The sequence below is a fragment of the Pygoscelis adeliae genome, unplaced genomic scaffold (assembly GCF_000699105.1).
Source record: "Pygoscelis adeliae isolate BGI_AS28 unplaced genomic scaffold, ASM69910v1 Scaffold145, whole genome shotgun sequence".
Taxonomy (NCBI): domain Eukaryota; kingdom Metazoa; phylum Chordata; class Aves; order Sphenisciformes; family Spheniscidae; genus Pygoscelis; species Pygoscelis adeliae.
Window position 1 is genome coordinate 2,334,506 of NW_008824866.1, and position 14,570 is coordinate 2,349,075.

At 40.3% G+C, this 14,570-nt stretch overlaps 1 protein-coding gene across 1 annotated transcript in view; it reads left to right on the forward strand.

Annotated features, from left to right (window-relative positions):
• Positions 1 to 9,735, forward strand: part of KIAA1429 (KIAA1429 ortholog) — a 26,710-nt gene extending 16,975 nt beyond the window's left edge. The window contains exons 16-24 of the mRNA XM_009324450.1: positions 1,502 to 1,719; positions 2,972 to 3,104; positions 3,712 to 3,864; positions 5,773 to 5,933; positions 6,188 to 6,284; positions 7,313 to 7,479; positions 7,645 to 7,976; positions 8,840 to 8,981; positions 9,436 to 9,735. Of these exons, the coding sequence (XP_009322725.1) occupies positions 1,502 to 1,719; positions 2,972 to 3,104; positions 3,712 to 3,864; positions 5,773 to 5,933; positions 6,188 to 6,284; positions 7,313 to 7,479; positions 7,645 to 7,976; positions 8,840 to 8,981; positions 9,436 to 9,595 (1,563 nt within the window). The 3' untranslated portion in view covers positions 9,596 to 9,735. The remainder of the gene's footprint in view (positions 1 to 1,501; positions 1,720 to 2,971; positions 3,105 to 3,711; positions 3,865 to 5,772; positions 5,934 to 6,187; positions 6,285 to 7,312; positions 7,480 to 7,644; positions 7,977 to 8,839; positions 8,982 to 9,435) is intronic.
• Positions 9,736 to 14,570: the final 4,835 nt, after the last annotated feature.

Consider the following 14,570-nt stretch of genomic DNA (forward strand, 5'->3'; position numbering starts at 1 on the left):
CGTGAGGCGGCTCCTAGCTGTCTATAGAGGGCCTCCTCCTCTCGGTCTTCCTGGTCAGGTGTCCTGTAGCAGACCCCCACTGTAATGTCACCTGTCCCTGTCTTCCCTTTAATTCTGACCCATAAGCTCTTGATCGGCTCCTCATCCATCCCCAGGCGGAGCTCCGTGCACTCCAGCTGGTCAGTGCTGTGTGTTGATAATTGTAGGAGACAAATTAAATGAGGTTATTCGTTAGGTGCCTGTTTTTTAAAAAAAAAAAAAAAATCAACATTGTTAAAACACAAAAAGAAAACGTGTGTGGTTGGCTGCTTTGACAGACTTGCTGTCTTGTTGCTCTTGAATGTAAATCCTTTCATTTTATGATACTTCTTTTGCATTATATGCACTCTTCTGGTAGCTTGTTAGAGACCAAAAAATGAATGGCACAAAGATTGACTGTCACCTCAGCTGAGAGGGGGATGTAATTTCTCCCTACAGGAAGATTTTTGGAACATGGGCTACTGGCAAAACTTGAGTTGTCACTATTCACTTTTCACCCAGTTGAATAAATATGTCTCTCTCAGTTGTCTAACTGAAACCACTTAAAAATTCCAAATACATTCCAAATACAAAGATACATATGATATGCTGCTACTGTAAAACTATACCATTAAAAAAAAGCATGTTACTAGAGCGAAGTAAGAACTATTCACCTTTCACCCAGTTGAATAAATATGTCTGTCTCAGTTGTCTAACTGAAACCTCTTAAAAATGTATTCCAAATACAAAGATACATATGATATGCTGCTACTGTAAAACTATACCATTAAAAAAAAGCATGTTACTAGAGCGAAGTAAGAAATGTTATCTGCAAACTGATTCATAGACTAGCCCCAGTAGTTTCTCGTTAGTTGCGTGCATAGATTTGTATGTCATTATTTGTCTTACTAGTTTTATGTATTTATTTGCTGTAGTGCTTACCCATTTATGCAAAAGACATTTGGGCGTTGTTGGTCAGCAGAGATCGGTTATCCATTTGCATATAAACAAGAGCTCTTTGCCTGTGCAAATTCATTGTGAAAGTCAATCTTTTATGTAAAGTGTGGAGGGGGCAGTAGATCTTCAACTTCCTAGGTGGTGTCTGCAGCCTCTTAATTTTGATGAATGTTTTGAGATTAAGGGGCAGTTTGACTACCTAGGCAAGAAACTGTGTGCAAGTGTGAGATACTATCCAATGACTGATTGGCTTTTAGTTGTGCCTCTGCTATCGCTTTTCACCCTCTGAAGCTTTTATGTTTTTAAAAATCAATAATGGTTTGTAACCCTTAACAGAACCAACTTAAAGATACACTGGATTAGTATTTTACTGGTCAGTAATAACTGTGAATATGTGAAATACTGGAATAAGATGATAAAGGGGTAGTGAAAGAACCTAGTGTTTCTGACTTAATATATGTTTTATACTTACGGCTGCTATACAGAATGCATTTTTTACTATGTGTATAATAATCACTTTTTACAGGATATCGCACTCATTTTACCAAGTTCATCAGAAGGCTCTGTGTCTGAATCGGAGCAGCTTTCCAACTCCTTACCAAGCAAAGAGCTGATGCCCTTAATTTGTGACTGCCTGATGGAAACATTAACTAATTCTGAGAGCAGTTACAGTTGTCTGCTGACATGTATCCGAACAATGATGTTCCTTACAGAGCACGACTATGGCTTCTATCACTTAAAGAGGTATGGTATTTTAAGATATCTCTGACAACTTAAAATTATTTAAAAAATTCTGCAATGTGAAATCATTTCCTACTCATCTAGTAGGAAATGTTGAGGATAAGGCACCTGAACTTCCATTTCTCTTTGGGGCTTCAGTGTTTTACTCAGTATTTTGGTCTTCCTTCACTTGAGATTTTACCTCTGAATCATTTCTGCAATATGCACACAGGAGCACTTTCTTTCAAGAAATAAGCAAAGCATTGAAAAAGGGTTTGTACCCTCCATTTCCCTGCTCCAAGGCTGGAGGATTAGAATGAGAGATAGTGCTCATGTCCTTCCCTTTTGAGTCACTCAGAGCTCTCATCTGGGGCATTGGAGAGCTGTCTGTCATTCCCTCTATTTTGAGGGGATTCAGTTTGCACTTCCCCAGAGTGTTCTGATCTCCAGGCAGTTAGGGCTTTTGAAATGAGGAGATAAATATATATATAGGTATCTATATCTATATTTTTTTTCAAAACTACTTCTGTTGACTCCACTCCCTTTTGAACAGAATGTATACATGAATTGGACAGTATTGTGTTGTTTTGACGCTTAATTCCTTGTCCTGTATTTGGACCTCTTTCTGTCCACTGAAGGTGAGGTGCAGAGAAGTAAGAAAGTTGTGAGGTTCCTGAAGAGAAAAAGGTAGTACCTGGAGCCTTGTCAATAAAACACTCTTCTAAGCAGTGCTTACAGAACTGTGCTGCTCAGACTGCAAGAAGCTATACAACCTGCAAATGAAAAATAAGTAGATTAAAGATGCTGTTGTTTCTATGGTCCCATATGTCGAGCTGTTAGCTTCAGTGCATGGCCTTGCTATTTCTGTGTTGATGGTTACCCTTCTGGTTTGTTCCTGCAGTTAGGCATCGTGGGATGCAGTGAAATTGTAACAGCAAGCATGATCCTGCTTTATACATAAGGCCCTTGTGCAAGCAAAATTTCTGTTGTAATATCCCTTTCCTCCGAAAGATGGAAATGTAATTTCTTGCAGGTTTTAGAGGTATTGCTACAGTACGTATAGCTGTATATGTGCAGTCTGAAATATCTGCAGACAGCACTGGTGAGAATAACAGTCTAGTACAGAGAAAATAATGAAGCTCCAGCTTCATAATCAAAACTCAACTTGATCATTTTAAAATTTATCAAATTTATTTTGTATATATATTGTTTTCTTATAAGAAGTTACAGTGAATGCACTAATAAAGTATTTTCTCTCTTTTCATTACAAAACCAGCTCTCTAAGAAAACACAGCAGTGCTCTGTACACTGTATTAAAACGAGTAATAACTAGTTTTAGCAAAGACACAGGTGAACTGGCCTCTTCTTTTTTGGATTTTATGCGACAGATTCTGAACTCTGATACACTGGTAAGTGAATATGTATTGAATACTTAGACAAACTCAGCTGCGTTTCTCTGAAATCTGTAGTGTGAGACATGTTCAGGAACAATGATTTCGGAAAGCAGTTGACTACGCAGATGGCTGTGTAAAGCTTTTCCATCAGTAGTGTTGGTGCCATCTTTAGTTTTTAATGAAATCTGTGAAAGCTGAGCAGAATGTATGCTTAGTAAATAAGAGGGTTTTTCAGTAGGAAGAATGGCATATTGATTCATATTGTTTTCCTAAGCGAATAGCATGCCATTGTGTCCAGGTTTTAGATTCATGGCATCCTGTTTAATTTACAGGGTTGCTGTATTAATATGTAGTATAGAAAGGATTTGAAAATACTTGTTAATTCTGTGATACAAACCTCGGCTTATATAGGAAAGGGTTCCATTCATCTTGATGCAGCATCTAAACTTGCCTATTGAAGTGTACTTTATTAAAATATCTTGCATAATATGTTTTTAAATCAAGAGATTACTCTTGTTTTGCTAGATTTGCTCTAATGTATGTTTGAATTCTAAGGGGTTTGCAGTCCAGAAGTATAATAAGTAGTTAGGTATATTTATTTCCCACTTGTCAAATATTTCAGGGATGTTGTGGAGATGATGGAAGCCTTATGGAAGCAGATGGGTCTCATCCAGGTAGAACGCTGGGTCTAACTACTGCAGAGTTAAAACATCTGCTGCAGAACAAAGAAGAAACCCCAGAAAACCTGCTGCTTGATCTGGAGAAACATGTTATGGTAAAAGAATTTAAATAATCAAGTTGATGTTGCGGTCTTGTATTGGAACATGTTTTTAAAACAATATAGACTGTCCTTCCTTAATGAGAAGGGTGCGCAAATTCTGTGGCATACCTTGCAGAATTGATAATAGCTGTTGCCATTGTTTTAATAGTGATGTCCAAAATCACCTATTCTGATGCAGGGTGGATTCTGACTTTATTGTTTGTACTGTGGTAATGCTAGGAAATTTCAGGTAGGGTTGGGATCCCCTTGTGCTGAGAGTGTTTGCACACCATAAGAGCATAGGCAGTTAACTGTGTGATGAAAGGCAGCGAATGCATACAACAGAGAGCACTGGATAGTGGTGAGCAGATTGTTAATGTAATAAGCAACAGGAACCACTGCTTAGCAGTGGCCTCATGTTACTGGTGACCAGCGACAAGTGGAATTCCCAGGAGTCAATAGTGGGGCTGATATTGTTGGATGTTTTCATCAGAGACCTGAATGATGGATACATCTTCAGTGAATTTATGGATGACAGTAAGCTGGGGGAGTGACTAATGCGACAAACAGCAAAACCTCAATCCAGAGGGACCTCAGTAAACTTTTTAGGATTGATTTAGCAGAAAGCTTGTGTGGGTCGTTAGGAAAAATGCAAAGTTCTGCCGTGAGAGCAGGATAACCCTATGCCTTGATGCAGGCTGGGCTGAAAAGGGCTGTGTGGTTATGGTGGATGTTAGGCTGAACATGGGCCAACAGTGCATGGTCACTACAAATGAGGCAGACTGTGTTCTGAGCTGTCCTGGAAGGAGCATGGTCAGCAAACCAAGCGATCTTACTGTCTCCCTCCATGGGATGCTGGTCAGCTCTCATGTGGAGTGTGCTGTGTTCACCTTTGGCCAGCTTTGTCCTCTCGCCAGTTCTAGAGAGATCTAGGAAAATGGAAGAGGGTTCTACCAAGGTGGTCAGGGACCTAAAGCATGTGCTGTAGAGAGAGGAGGAAGCCGGGCTTGTTTAGCCTGGTGAAAAGGGCTAAGGAGCTCCCTCAGAGCTACTTACAGCTGTTTGGGGGATAGTAACAAAGGTGGTGGAATCAAACTCCTTTTGGTAATTCCAGATGATAAAACAAGGGGCAATGGCCCCAGATTGTGGCTTCAGAGGTTCAGATTGACATTAGGGGGGGAGAAAAAAAAAATCACTGAGAGAAGTGCAGCACTGGAACAGGTTGCTCAGAGTGGCTGTGGGCTCTCTGTCACTGGAGCTTTTTATAGATGTGGCTAGATTAAGTTATGGCTGACCTGATCTGGCTTTGATAGCCCTGCTTCAAGCAGGGGGGGGATTGGACTAGAGGACATGCAGAATTCAATGCATCCAACATTTCTGTGATTCTCATCGGAAACTTAACTCTAATATTCAAATCTAATCCTACATCGTTGATGGCAGCCATGCCATAGATGGCTGATTTAGAAGAGTCCGTAAAACAGCTGCTCCACAGCCTGTTGGTCACAAATGCCTTTCCAGTGCTATACTCCCTCCTGCCCCTTTCCCTGGCCGCCTGCATCTGTGGTAAAAGATTAAAGGCCACAACTGCGCTGAAGGAGAAATAGCAGGCACTTAGGACGTTGGAATGCTCTAGCAGAGAGCTTGTTAACTAAAACCTGGGGTGATGCCTTCTTTGGGACTGTGTTATGGAGGTTATTGCATCAACTGGAAATGAAGACTAGAATGTGCATGTGGTGACATGGTTTGATAGCATACTGAGGAGCTCTCTGCTGTTGTTTGTGTACTTGGGTGTCTTAGTTTCACTATTTGTGGATGGATAGACTGTATTGTGTAGTACCCCCCCCCCTTTTTTTTTAATTAACAAAAACACATTTCCTTCTCTGAGGAGGGGAAAAAGTTCTGACTTGTGCTGTGTTGGCTTAGGATCGTTCTAAGGAAGATGATGGCCTTGAATCCTTACTGGACAACATCGTTGGAGTGAGGCAGATGTTGGAATCGGCGGGTGATTCTTGTCCGCTGAGTGACCAAGATGTAGAGCCTATTCTTTCTGCACCAGACTCTCTTCAGAATTTGTTTAACAACAGGTAAAATGGTTAAGTATGTGAGCATACTACCTGTGATTTACTTAAGAAAATGCAGTAATTTATGCATGAGTATATTACAAACAGGAGCTAAGCAGCACTGTTGTCACTACTACCTACTAGTCCCAGTGTATTTAATTTCATGCAAGTATCAAGGGTAAGGCAGCAACATTCACCCCAGGTTCTGTAATGCTGCGTATGCTTGCAGTTGGTTGTAGTTCATAATCAAACAGGCATTTGACATTGTTTTGTTGCAGGACTACATACGTGTTGGCAGACGTGATGGATGACCAGCTGAAGTCCATGTGGTTCTCACCCTTTCAGGCTGAAGAAATAGACACTGATCTGGATATGGTAAAAGGCTTCATTGACATGACTGAAGGGGATTTAAAAATGGGGGTTAGCCTGAGCTAACCCTTGTAAATTGACCCAGACATAGGGGTTGGCATTTGTTAAAGGCTGTTACCAAATGCCTTCAGGTTCACTCGGAAGCAGCCACAAAATTGGCGCCTTCTGCAGTGCTCTAATGCAGAAGTAATCTCCTTTAGAGGAACAGTTGTGTGGGTCCTAACCTGCTTTTGCATTGCTGCTGAGGCTTTTCAGCAGTTTGTGTTAAACATAGAGAAAGAATGTGATTTATTTTCTTTTCCTTGCTTGTCTTCTGTCATTGCAGTAATATCCAAAGAGCCTGATAGCTACACTGTTGTTTTTTTTTTTTTTAAATCTTTGCTCTGACATGACGAAAGTGGAGAAAATCGCAGTAGTAAATGAAACTACTTGCACAAAAACTTTTCACAGTATTTGAAACTTGATTTTTTATAATCTAAACTTTAAATGTCATTTTGAAAAATACACAGTAGCATTCTTTTTTTTTTTTTAAACTAAGCAATTGGCAGTGTCATAACTTCTTGTGTGAGAAATAATGGGTTTGTGTTGACTTCATTACCTTAATTCTTTTTTAGTTTTACTCTTTTTTAATTTACATGCAAAGATACTTTGTGTCTTAATTTCTTAAGCAAAACCAAAACTGTTGATTCCTGTATAAAAGCAGCATTAGTAAGTCTATAGGACTGTAGCTTAAGCAAAAGAGTGCCTCACTGTAGGTCATTTAGTGACAAGACAGGTGTTCGTACTTGAAGTACTCGACTTTGTTGAGATTCAGAACCATCAAGACAATTTTGCTGCAGCTCTGCTGCTTTTTTGTTTCGTTGCTGCTGCTTTTTGTTTCGAGCCACACTGCTGCATTAAGAGGTAGAGGATGGAGCTTTTTCGCTCTAGTAGAAGGACCCTAGTTGAATCTCATCTGTCCTGGTGCAGCATGTTTTCTTCTTCAGAGGTGCTAGTAATGATTGTTGTGATAAAACGAAACTCTGTCGTTGCAGGTAAAAGTTGACTTAATTGAACTGTCAGAAAAAGGCTGCAGTGACTTTGACTTGCAAGCTGAATTGGAGAGGTCATTTTTGTCAGAACCATCATCTCCTGGCCGCACAAAAACCACAAAAGGGTTCAAACTCGGCAAGCACAAGCATGAGACCTTCATAACTTCAAGGTAAGATGAGTTTAACGAGTAAACAGTTAGTGTGTTCAGTACTGTTTTGTATATTCTCAAAATGTCAAACACCTTTCAAATTGCATCTCCAATATGGAGAATGCCTGACCTTTAGTATGAATGCATTTTTACGTTAACTAAATAAATCCTGGTTTGTCATGACAGTGGAAAATCTGAGTACATAGAGCCTGCAAAGAGAGCTCATGTTGTGCCACCACCAAGAGGACGAGGCAGGGGAGGATTTGGACAAGGAATTCGACCACACGATATCTTCCGTCAGAGGAAACAGAATACGAGCAGGCCACCCTCCATGCACGTGGATGATTTTGTTGCTGCAGAGAGCAAAGAAGTGGTTGCTCCAGATGGGATACCACCTGCCAAAAGGCCACCGAAAGTGTCACAGAAGATTTCTTCACGTGGTGGCTTCTCAGGGAATCGTGGAGGACGAGGAGCTTTTCACAGTCAGAACAGGTTCTTTACACCACCTGCTTCAAAAGGTATGTTGTCTCCTGTATTAGAATTGGAGTAAATGAATGCTAAAAATGCTTCAGTAATACTAGCCCAATTTACTAGCAATTAATCATCCCTGGCATGAGATGTTCCTGAAGCGGTGTTGTTGAAATAAGTTGTTTGGCACTAGAAAAGGTTCTCCTGAGTGCTGTGGAATTGAACCAAGGCTGCGAGTTCCTGCGTTGCCTCTCTTTTGCAAAAGGAGTTAGCTGTTCTCTTTTAGCAACTGTTCTGACTGCATCTCTGAAGCACTCCAATAATCAAAAGCCCTCTCTACCGTTTGTGACATGGTAGTTCCTGAAATCAAGCATCACAATGGGTTTACATGAGGCTTTTGAATAAAAGGATGGAAGGTCCCGACAGGAATAAGATGCAATTTTCAGTGAACCTGGAGATTCTAGCTACAGAGTGTTAAGTTTCTTTCATATATAGACAAGGTTGCATTTCTTTCCCTTCGATTCCATAATTAGGGCAAGTCCTTGCCCGGTAGAAACAGAAAATACTTCCATTTAGTAAAATTATAAATACTAGGATTTATTTTACAACAAAAACTTAAGGTATAGGAGTCTATCTTAATGCACTAGATAAGTTTTTTTTTTTTTTTTTAAATTACATTGAGTTCATGTCTTAAAAATAGATATTTTCCCGATTCTGCGTACAATACAGTCAAGAACTTGTAGACTTTGATAAGTTAGAATACTGAGGCTATGTTGATGCAGAGTAGCTTTATCTATTTGAATTAGGTAAACATTATGTTTACCACCCTGACTATTGTGAAGATTGAAATGAAAAAAAAAAAAAAAAAGTGATGTTTGCTCAACAGTGTGTGGGTTTTTCTCTCCCTATCTAGGAAATTACAGTCGTCGTGAAGGCGCTCGAGGCTCAAGTTGGAGTGCACAGAGTACGCCCAGGGGAACCTACAATGACAGTAGAGGTGGTCAAAGCAATTTTAACAGGGGTCCACTGCCACCATTGAGACCATTAAGTTCAGCGGTATTCATATGGGCATCGAACTATAGAAAATTCCTTGAATTTCATTTTCGCTTTACAAATGAAACCATGCAAGGATGCTGCAGACACCTTGAAATTCAGCAAATGTTTTAAGCATATATGAACAGTTGTCACTGAGACTGTGTCAAATACATGCTTTCGTACGAACTGGCCTGTAATCCATAAAAGTTGCTGAATTGAACACTTGATCGCAGAATCTTAATTTTGCATTCAGATTTTTGCAATTCAGTTGTCTTCGTACCTACATGGTAATTATAGAGCCAATCAAAGCAAAAAGTGCTTGCCTAAAAGAAAAGTGAGAATTAAAAGGAGAAAACAGACCCCGTTTGTGTCTCATCTTGTTTTTGTTTCTTATGCTTTCACAGCAGCTACTACGCCTAGGGCTTTTTTTTTTTTTTTTTTTTTTTCCAACTGAGTATACTTTTCTTTGCTTTAAGGCTACCGACCGAGTCCTCGCGATCGTGCTTCCAGAGGCCGGGGAGGAATTGGACCGTCTTGGACAAGTGCTAATAGTAGTAGCAGTGGTGGCTCAAGAGGAAAGTTTGTTAGTGGAGGCAGTGGAAGAGGTCGTCATGTACGTTCCTTCACACGATAAAATGAGGCCTAATGGAACAGCCCAACCATGCGGACTTCTGTGAAGAAGACAAAGAGAGCGGCGGCACTAAAGGACCAATTCAGAGCTGCTGCTATCTGGAGGACACCCAGAGAATATTTTTGTCTGAAGAAAAGTTTTTGTTTGATACAAGACTTGAAATTTCAATAAAATTCAAGACTTTTTGTGTACAACTGTAAATTTTTTTTTTTTGTTCCTTTTGAAAGAATGTTTTAATTTTTTTGTGGACTTCAGTAGACAATACTCAGTAAAGAACCTCTTTGAGTTAAGACTTGAAGGACTTCTAAAATATTCATTGTGCCAAAAGAAAGGTACAGGTGTTTTGTGTGTGACTTATTACTGCAAGAAAATTAAAAATATATATATAATGTAAGGCAATTTTAGTTTTTTTTCTCTCAGGTTTAGAGCCATTAGCCCTTTGTTCTTTTTTTTTTCTTTGTTGTTTTGTTTTGGGTTTTTTTTAGCCAGTCTGAGTTATTAATGAACGAGGTCCATCTGACAGCAGTTGAAGTAGCAGGTGATAGAAGATTGACTGAAATTAATTAATCTGTGAAAGGACACAAATGTAAAGGCAATTTATGTAGGCTTTTGTTGTACATCTTTGGTAATGTGATTAGATGCTTAAATAAGATCCCACAGCTGTTAAAATTAGTAGAAAATCTGTCATTGACTTCAGGGAGAATCAGATAACATTCTAGCGTTTATAACTCCAGCTCGTGCGTTAGGAGCACAAGAGTTATTTCAGTGGAAAACATGAGTATGCTTTGAAGTGAAAAGGCTCCTGGAGTTAATTAGTTGCCTGCCTCTCCGCTGACTTACATGGTTGAGGAGAGGGCATAGAGGCAGATGTATAAACTGAACAACCCCATAGTGAAGCAGTAATATTAAACCTTCCCTTTGAATAGATGGTTTGGATTTTTGTTTCTGTCATTAGACTGAGAGAGAGTGCGAAAAGTTTGAGAAGTAGGAATTCATAAAGAAACGTTACCGCTAGATTCACCTCTAAATTTATTTTCATATTAAATTCAGTGATTGAAGTAAGCTTTTTAAATGTTTGCGTTCCTTTGGGCTCCATGGATTTCACAGAATTAACTGACTCTCAACGGCCTTTTATTGCATTTTTGGATGGGGTGAGGAGCGGTAGCTTTTTCTAAAGGCCACGTGCAATTTTTACAAACGAGCTCCACTGTCAGACGCAGCCGAGCTCGGTTTTTTTTCACTTACGCTTTGGTCTTTTGACATTACAAAAGTGCTATAAAGGGGTCTTAGTCTACTTAAATAAAGCCTAGTTGTAATGTTCTTGTTTTACGTAATCTTAACGTACTTTGGACAGCTCGTCTGCCTAGAATCATAAACTTTAACACCCTATTTTAAGTGTTTAAATGGGGGGGTGTTTTTAGCTTTATACTGCCTGGCTCAATTAAGTAGGTTTTCATTTGAACCGCAGAAGGCCCCTGTTGCGCGTGCTTTCTCTGTGTGGAGGCTCTGGGACAGTGTCCCGCTGCTGGAGAGGTGCTTAGTTTGCACAAAGGCGATTGACATCACCTATGAAAGCGGTAAACTTCTTTTAATTGAGTGGGTGCAGTTAAAGGGAATAGTACCGATTCACAAAGGTACGCGTTTTAACATTGTTTAAAATAACACGGACACAAATTTGGATTGGAAGCCGAACAACTGTCTGAATGGTAAAATAACAGGAAGATGTAATTTTACTAATACTGCAATTGTAATGACTAGAATGGGTGGAGCTCTGACAGGCATTACAGGTATTAATGCTTTTTTTTAAGGAGCACCGCATAAATATTTTTAAAGCTGACTAGCTCCTCTAGACCATGTGTTTAAGGTGGTTTTATTTTTTTTCAGAAACTTTACTGTGTTGGAAACTAGCAGGGAATGAATCATTTGTTTTCTGTCAGGGAATTTGAAATGAAAACTGAAGTGTCAAGCATGAGTCATTTGTTTTCTGTCAGGGAATTTGAAATGAAAACTAAAGTGTCGAGCATGGAATAAATATGTAAATATTCAGTACTGGTTCTTCAAAGTTCAAAATATACGGTATGTCACACTAGTCATTTTCAAACTAGGAGGAAATAAAGGGTTGGTTAAATTGTTTGATGTATGGAAGCTCTGTAAATTTAGTTAAACTTGAAAAAGAAGTATACGTCTATCATGTTTTTTGGTTTTTTTTAATGAATTTAGTTCTGTGAGTAAATTTAGTTCAATGCAAAGTGGTTTCTTTCTTGGATAAATTCAACTTGAACTAATGCTGTTTAAAACTTGGAGTTATTATTTGGTTTGCTCTTTTAAACTGGATTCCTACCATGAGTGAATGACACTTTAAGCATTAAATTTTGCTTTTTATACTCTGCCCAAAAAAGAACTTTCAGGTTTTGTTTCCTGTCTGGAGCACCAGAACACTGGAAGCGTCTAATGCCAATGTCAAAGTGCTGCTTAGTGAATCACACGCTTGCCCGATGAGCACAACGCTTGGGAGGCGCGAGTAGGGTAGAACAGACCCACAGTGCCCCACGGTTCTTCCTCCTGAAGTCCCGTGGCCGAGTACACAGACCGTGCGTCTGCAGCGGTGTGTGGTGAGAAAAGGAGGCGATCCTAACAAAGGCTGCGCTTCAGGCTGAAACGTGTAAGAAAGAATTGCCTTGAATGTCCTCGTTAGCAGACAAATGCATAGTTTGCGTATGGGATAACGGTGAGACAAGTTGTGTGTGCTTTTTTTTTTACGTCCAAAATCTTTAGCAGCTACGCAGTCTTTATTCGTCTATACTGGCTGAAGGCCAGATGCAGATGGCTGGGTATACGCAGATAAACAGGTTAGCTGCAAGCTATGTGCTGCGCTCTACAGTGGTGACGTGTGAGCTTTCAGCCTCCCCCCCCACTGAATAACTCCTCCCATCAGGTAAGAGAATATGCTCGAGACAGTTAATGCAGGGTACCGTATGCAGCAAATTCACGCTCTAGTGTGCCCCACGTCCAGATTGTTCATGTTTAAGCAAATGCATCCCTCGATTACAACTTGGGAAGCACAAACCTCTGAACAGCTCCTGTTTTCCTGTTCTTACGTGTTCATGTCCCACGTGGGCTCTTGCAGTGCATATGAAAAACCTGCGTTAGGGATGAGATTCCCCTTAGTTGATGGACAGGGAATTCCCCAAACCCCCCCCCCCCCTTCTTGCCAGTTTATTATCCTGCTGTCTGTGCAGGCCTGGACTGCCCCATCCTCTTGTAGGAGTTTTCAACTTACGCCAGCTCTTCTCTCCCTCAGAACAGCTGCTCACGCCACCGACAACCTCCCATCTGCGAGGCAGGAGAAAACACCCTTGAGAAGGGATGCTGTTTGATCAAATGCCTGCCTTGTTTATTGCTATCTGTTCCCTCTATTTGGCAAAACGCTGTGCGACAAGTACACAGCCTTACCTGCTCCAGTGCACCCACCCTGGAGTGTGGTTTATGCGTGACTTCCTGCGCTGAGCAGCCAGCGTACCCAAAGCATACTATTCCATCTGACGAGAGAGGGGATACTCGGACCTCGCAACAGAAAGAAGTGAACCCAACTCCATTAACTATGGTATAGACCCTTTATTAGTTCAACTTTTATACAAAGTGTACTTCAAAGTGATACAAATAACATTACTGTTTCTTTTACAGACTAGAGATTAAGGTCTGTTAAGCACTGGTTTCTCCTTGTGTCTATAAAGATAGAAAATGTAAATAGATCGGCAGTGAACCATAATGCTGGAAGACAGTTCAATGTTTATTTGTTAATAGAAAGTTGCATAGAATTGTAGGTCTTTATAAAGGCATCTATCTACGTGGTAAGATCTCCCTGACCTACCAGACTTCATCCCATAAGCAGTACGGGAGAAAGGCAAGGCTCGTACTGCTCCTTTTAAATACCATCCGGCGCTCCCACGTACAAGGGCTGTAGGAGAGCACCGTGCCAGAAGCATCCGAGAGGACAGCACGTGGAAAATTTAATTTGCAAGGCTACCCATCTCTATACCTCTTAGGCGCTGTTTGCCACCTGGGATTTATTAATGCATTAAACTTCTTAAAAACACCTAAGAACATCTGAGATAAAAACACTTTTGGCCAGCCAAGATACTTCTTCACTGTATTAGGTATTTCCCTTGACTATGTAATTCCATTCCCTTCTGTGCTGACAAGAAACTCTTGTATATATGTGCTATTAAATTAATCTATCATCTCAGATGAGACTGTTAATCTAGTACTATAACCATACTCATTAAAAACTGCCACCTTAATTAGGAAGTCCAGCAAAATTCTTCCTTGCCACTCCTGCACCTGACTCGGTTCTCAGCTCCGCTCCTCATCTGAACCTACCGGAAGCTCTCCCCCAGGTTACCGTTCCTGTTCCAAATAAAGTAACCCGAGCAGCAATGGTCCATACTGGCCAAGGCCACCAACGATTTTCTGCTTCGGGAGGAGTGCAGGAGAACAGGGAACGCAGCTTTAATGCTGGAGGAAACAATATTTTTGTCTTGAATTTGACTTCTTAAGCGGAGAAGTCAGTTGAAGGAACTAGTTTAAACGTATTTGTAATTGGCCTCTTGGATCTTCAGAATAAATATGTAAATGCTGATTTTCTTTCAAAGACAAACTTACCACTCACTTAATTAGAAAATACTGATTTCTCCTAATACATCCTTAGTGTTATTCTTTTTCACCCAATTTAATGCAGGATAAGGATTTGCTCAACTCCTTGTAATCTCACATACGTTACTTAACAGCCTGCTCTCTCTGAGTTTTGTTTGCGTATCTCCTCGTTTTGGTACGATTACATTTAGTACCCACTTACTTGCGGCTAAAGACTTCATCTGCTTTTAATTCTAATGCTATCTTAACTGTAGCCGTTTACACAGGTAAGCCAGCCGGTACACAGGCCGGTGCAGCTGCATCATTGCTCTCGGGCTGAGGGAAG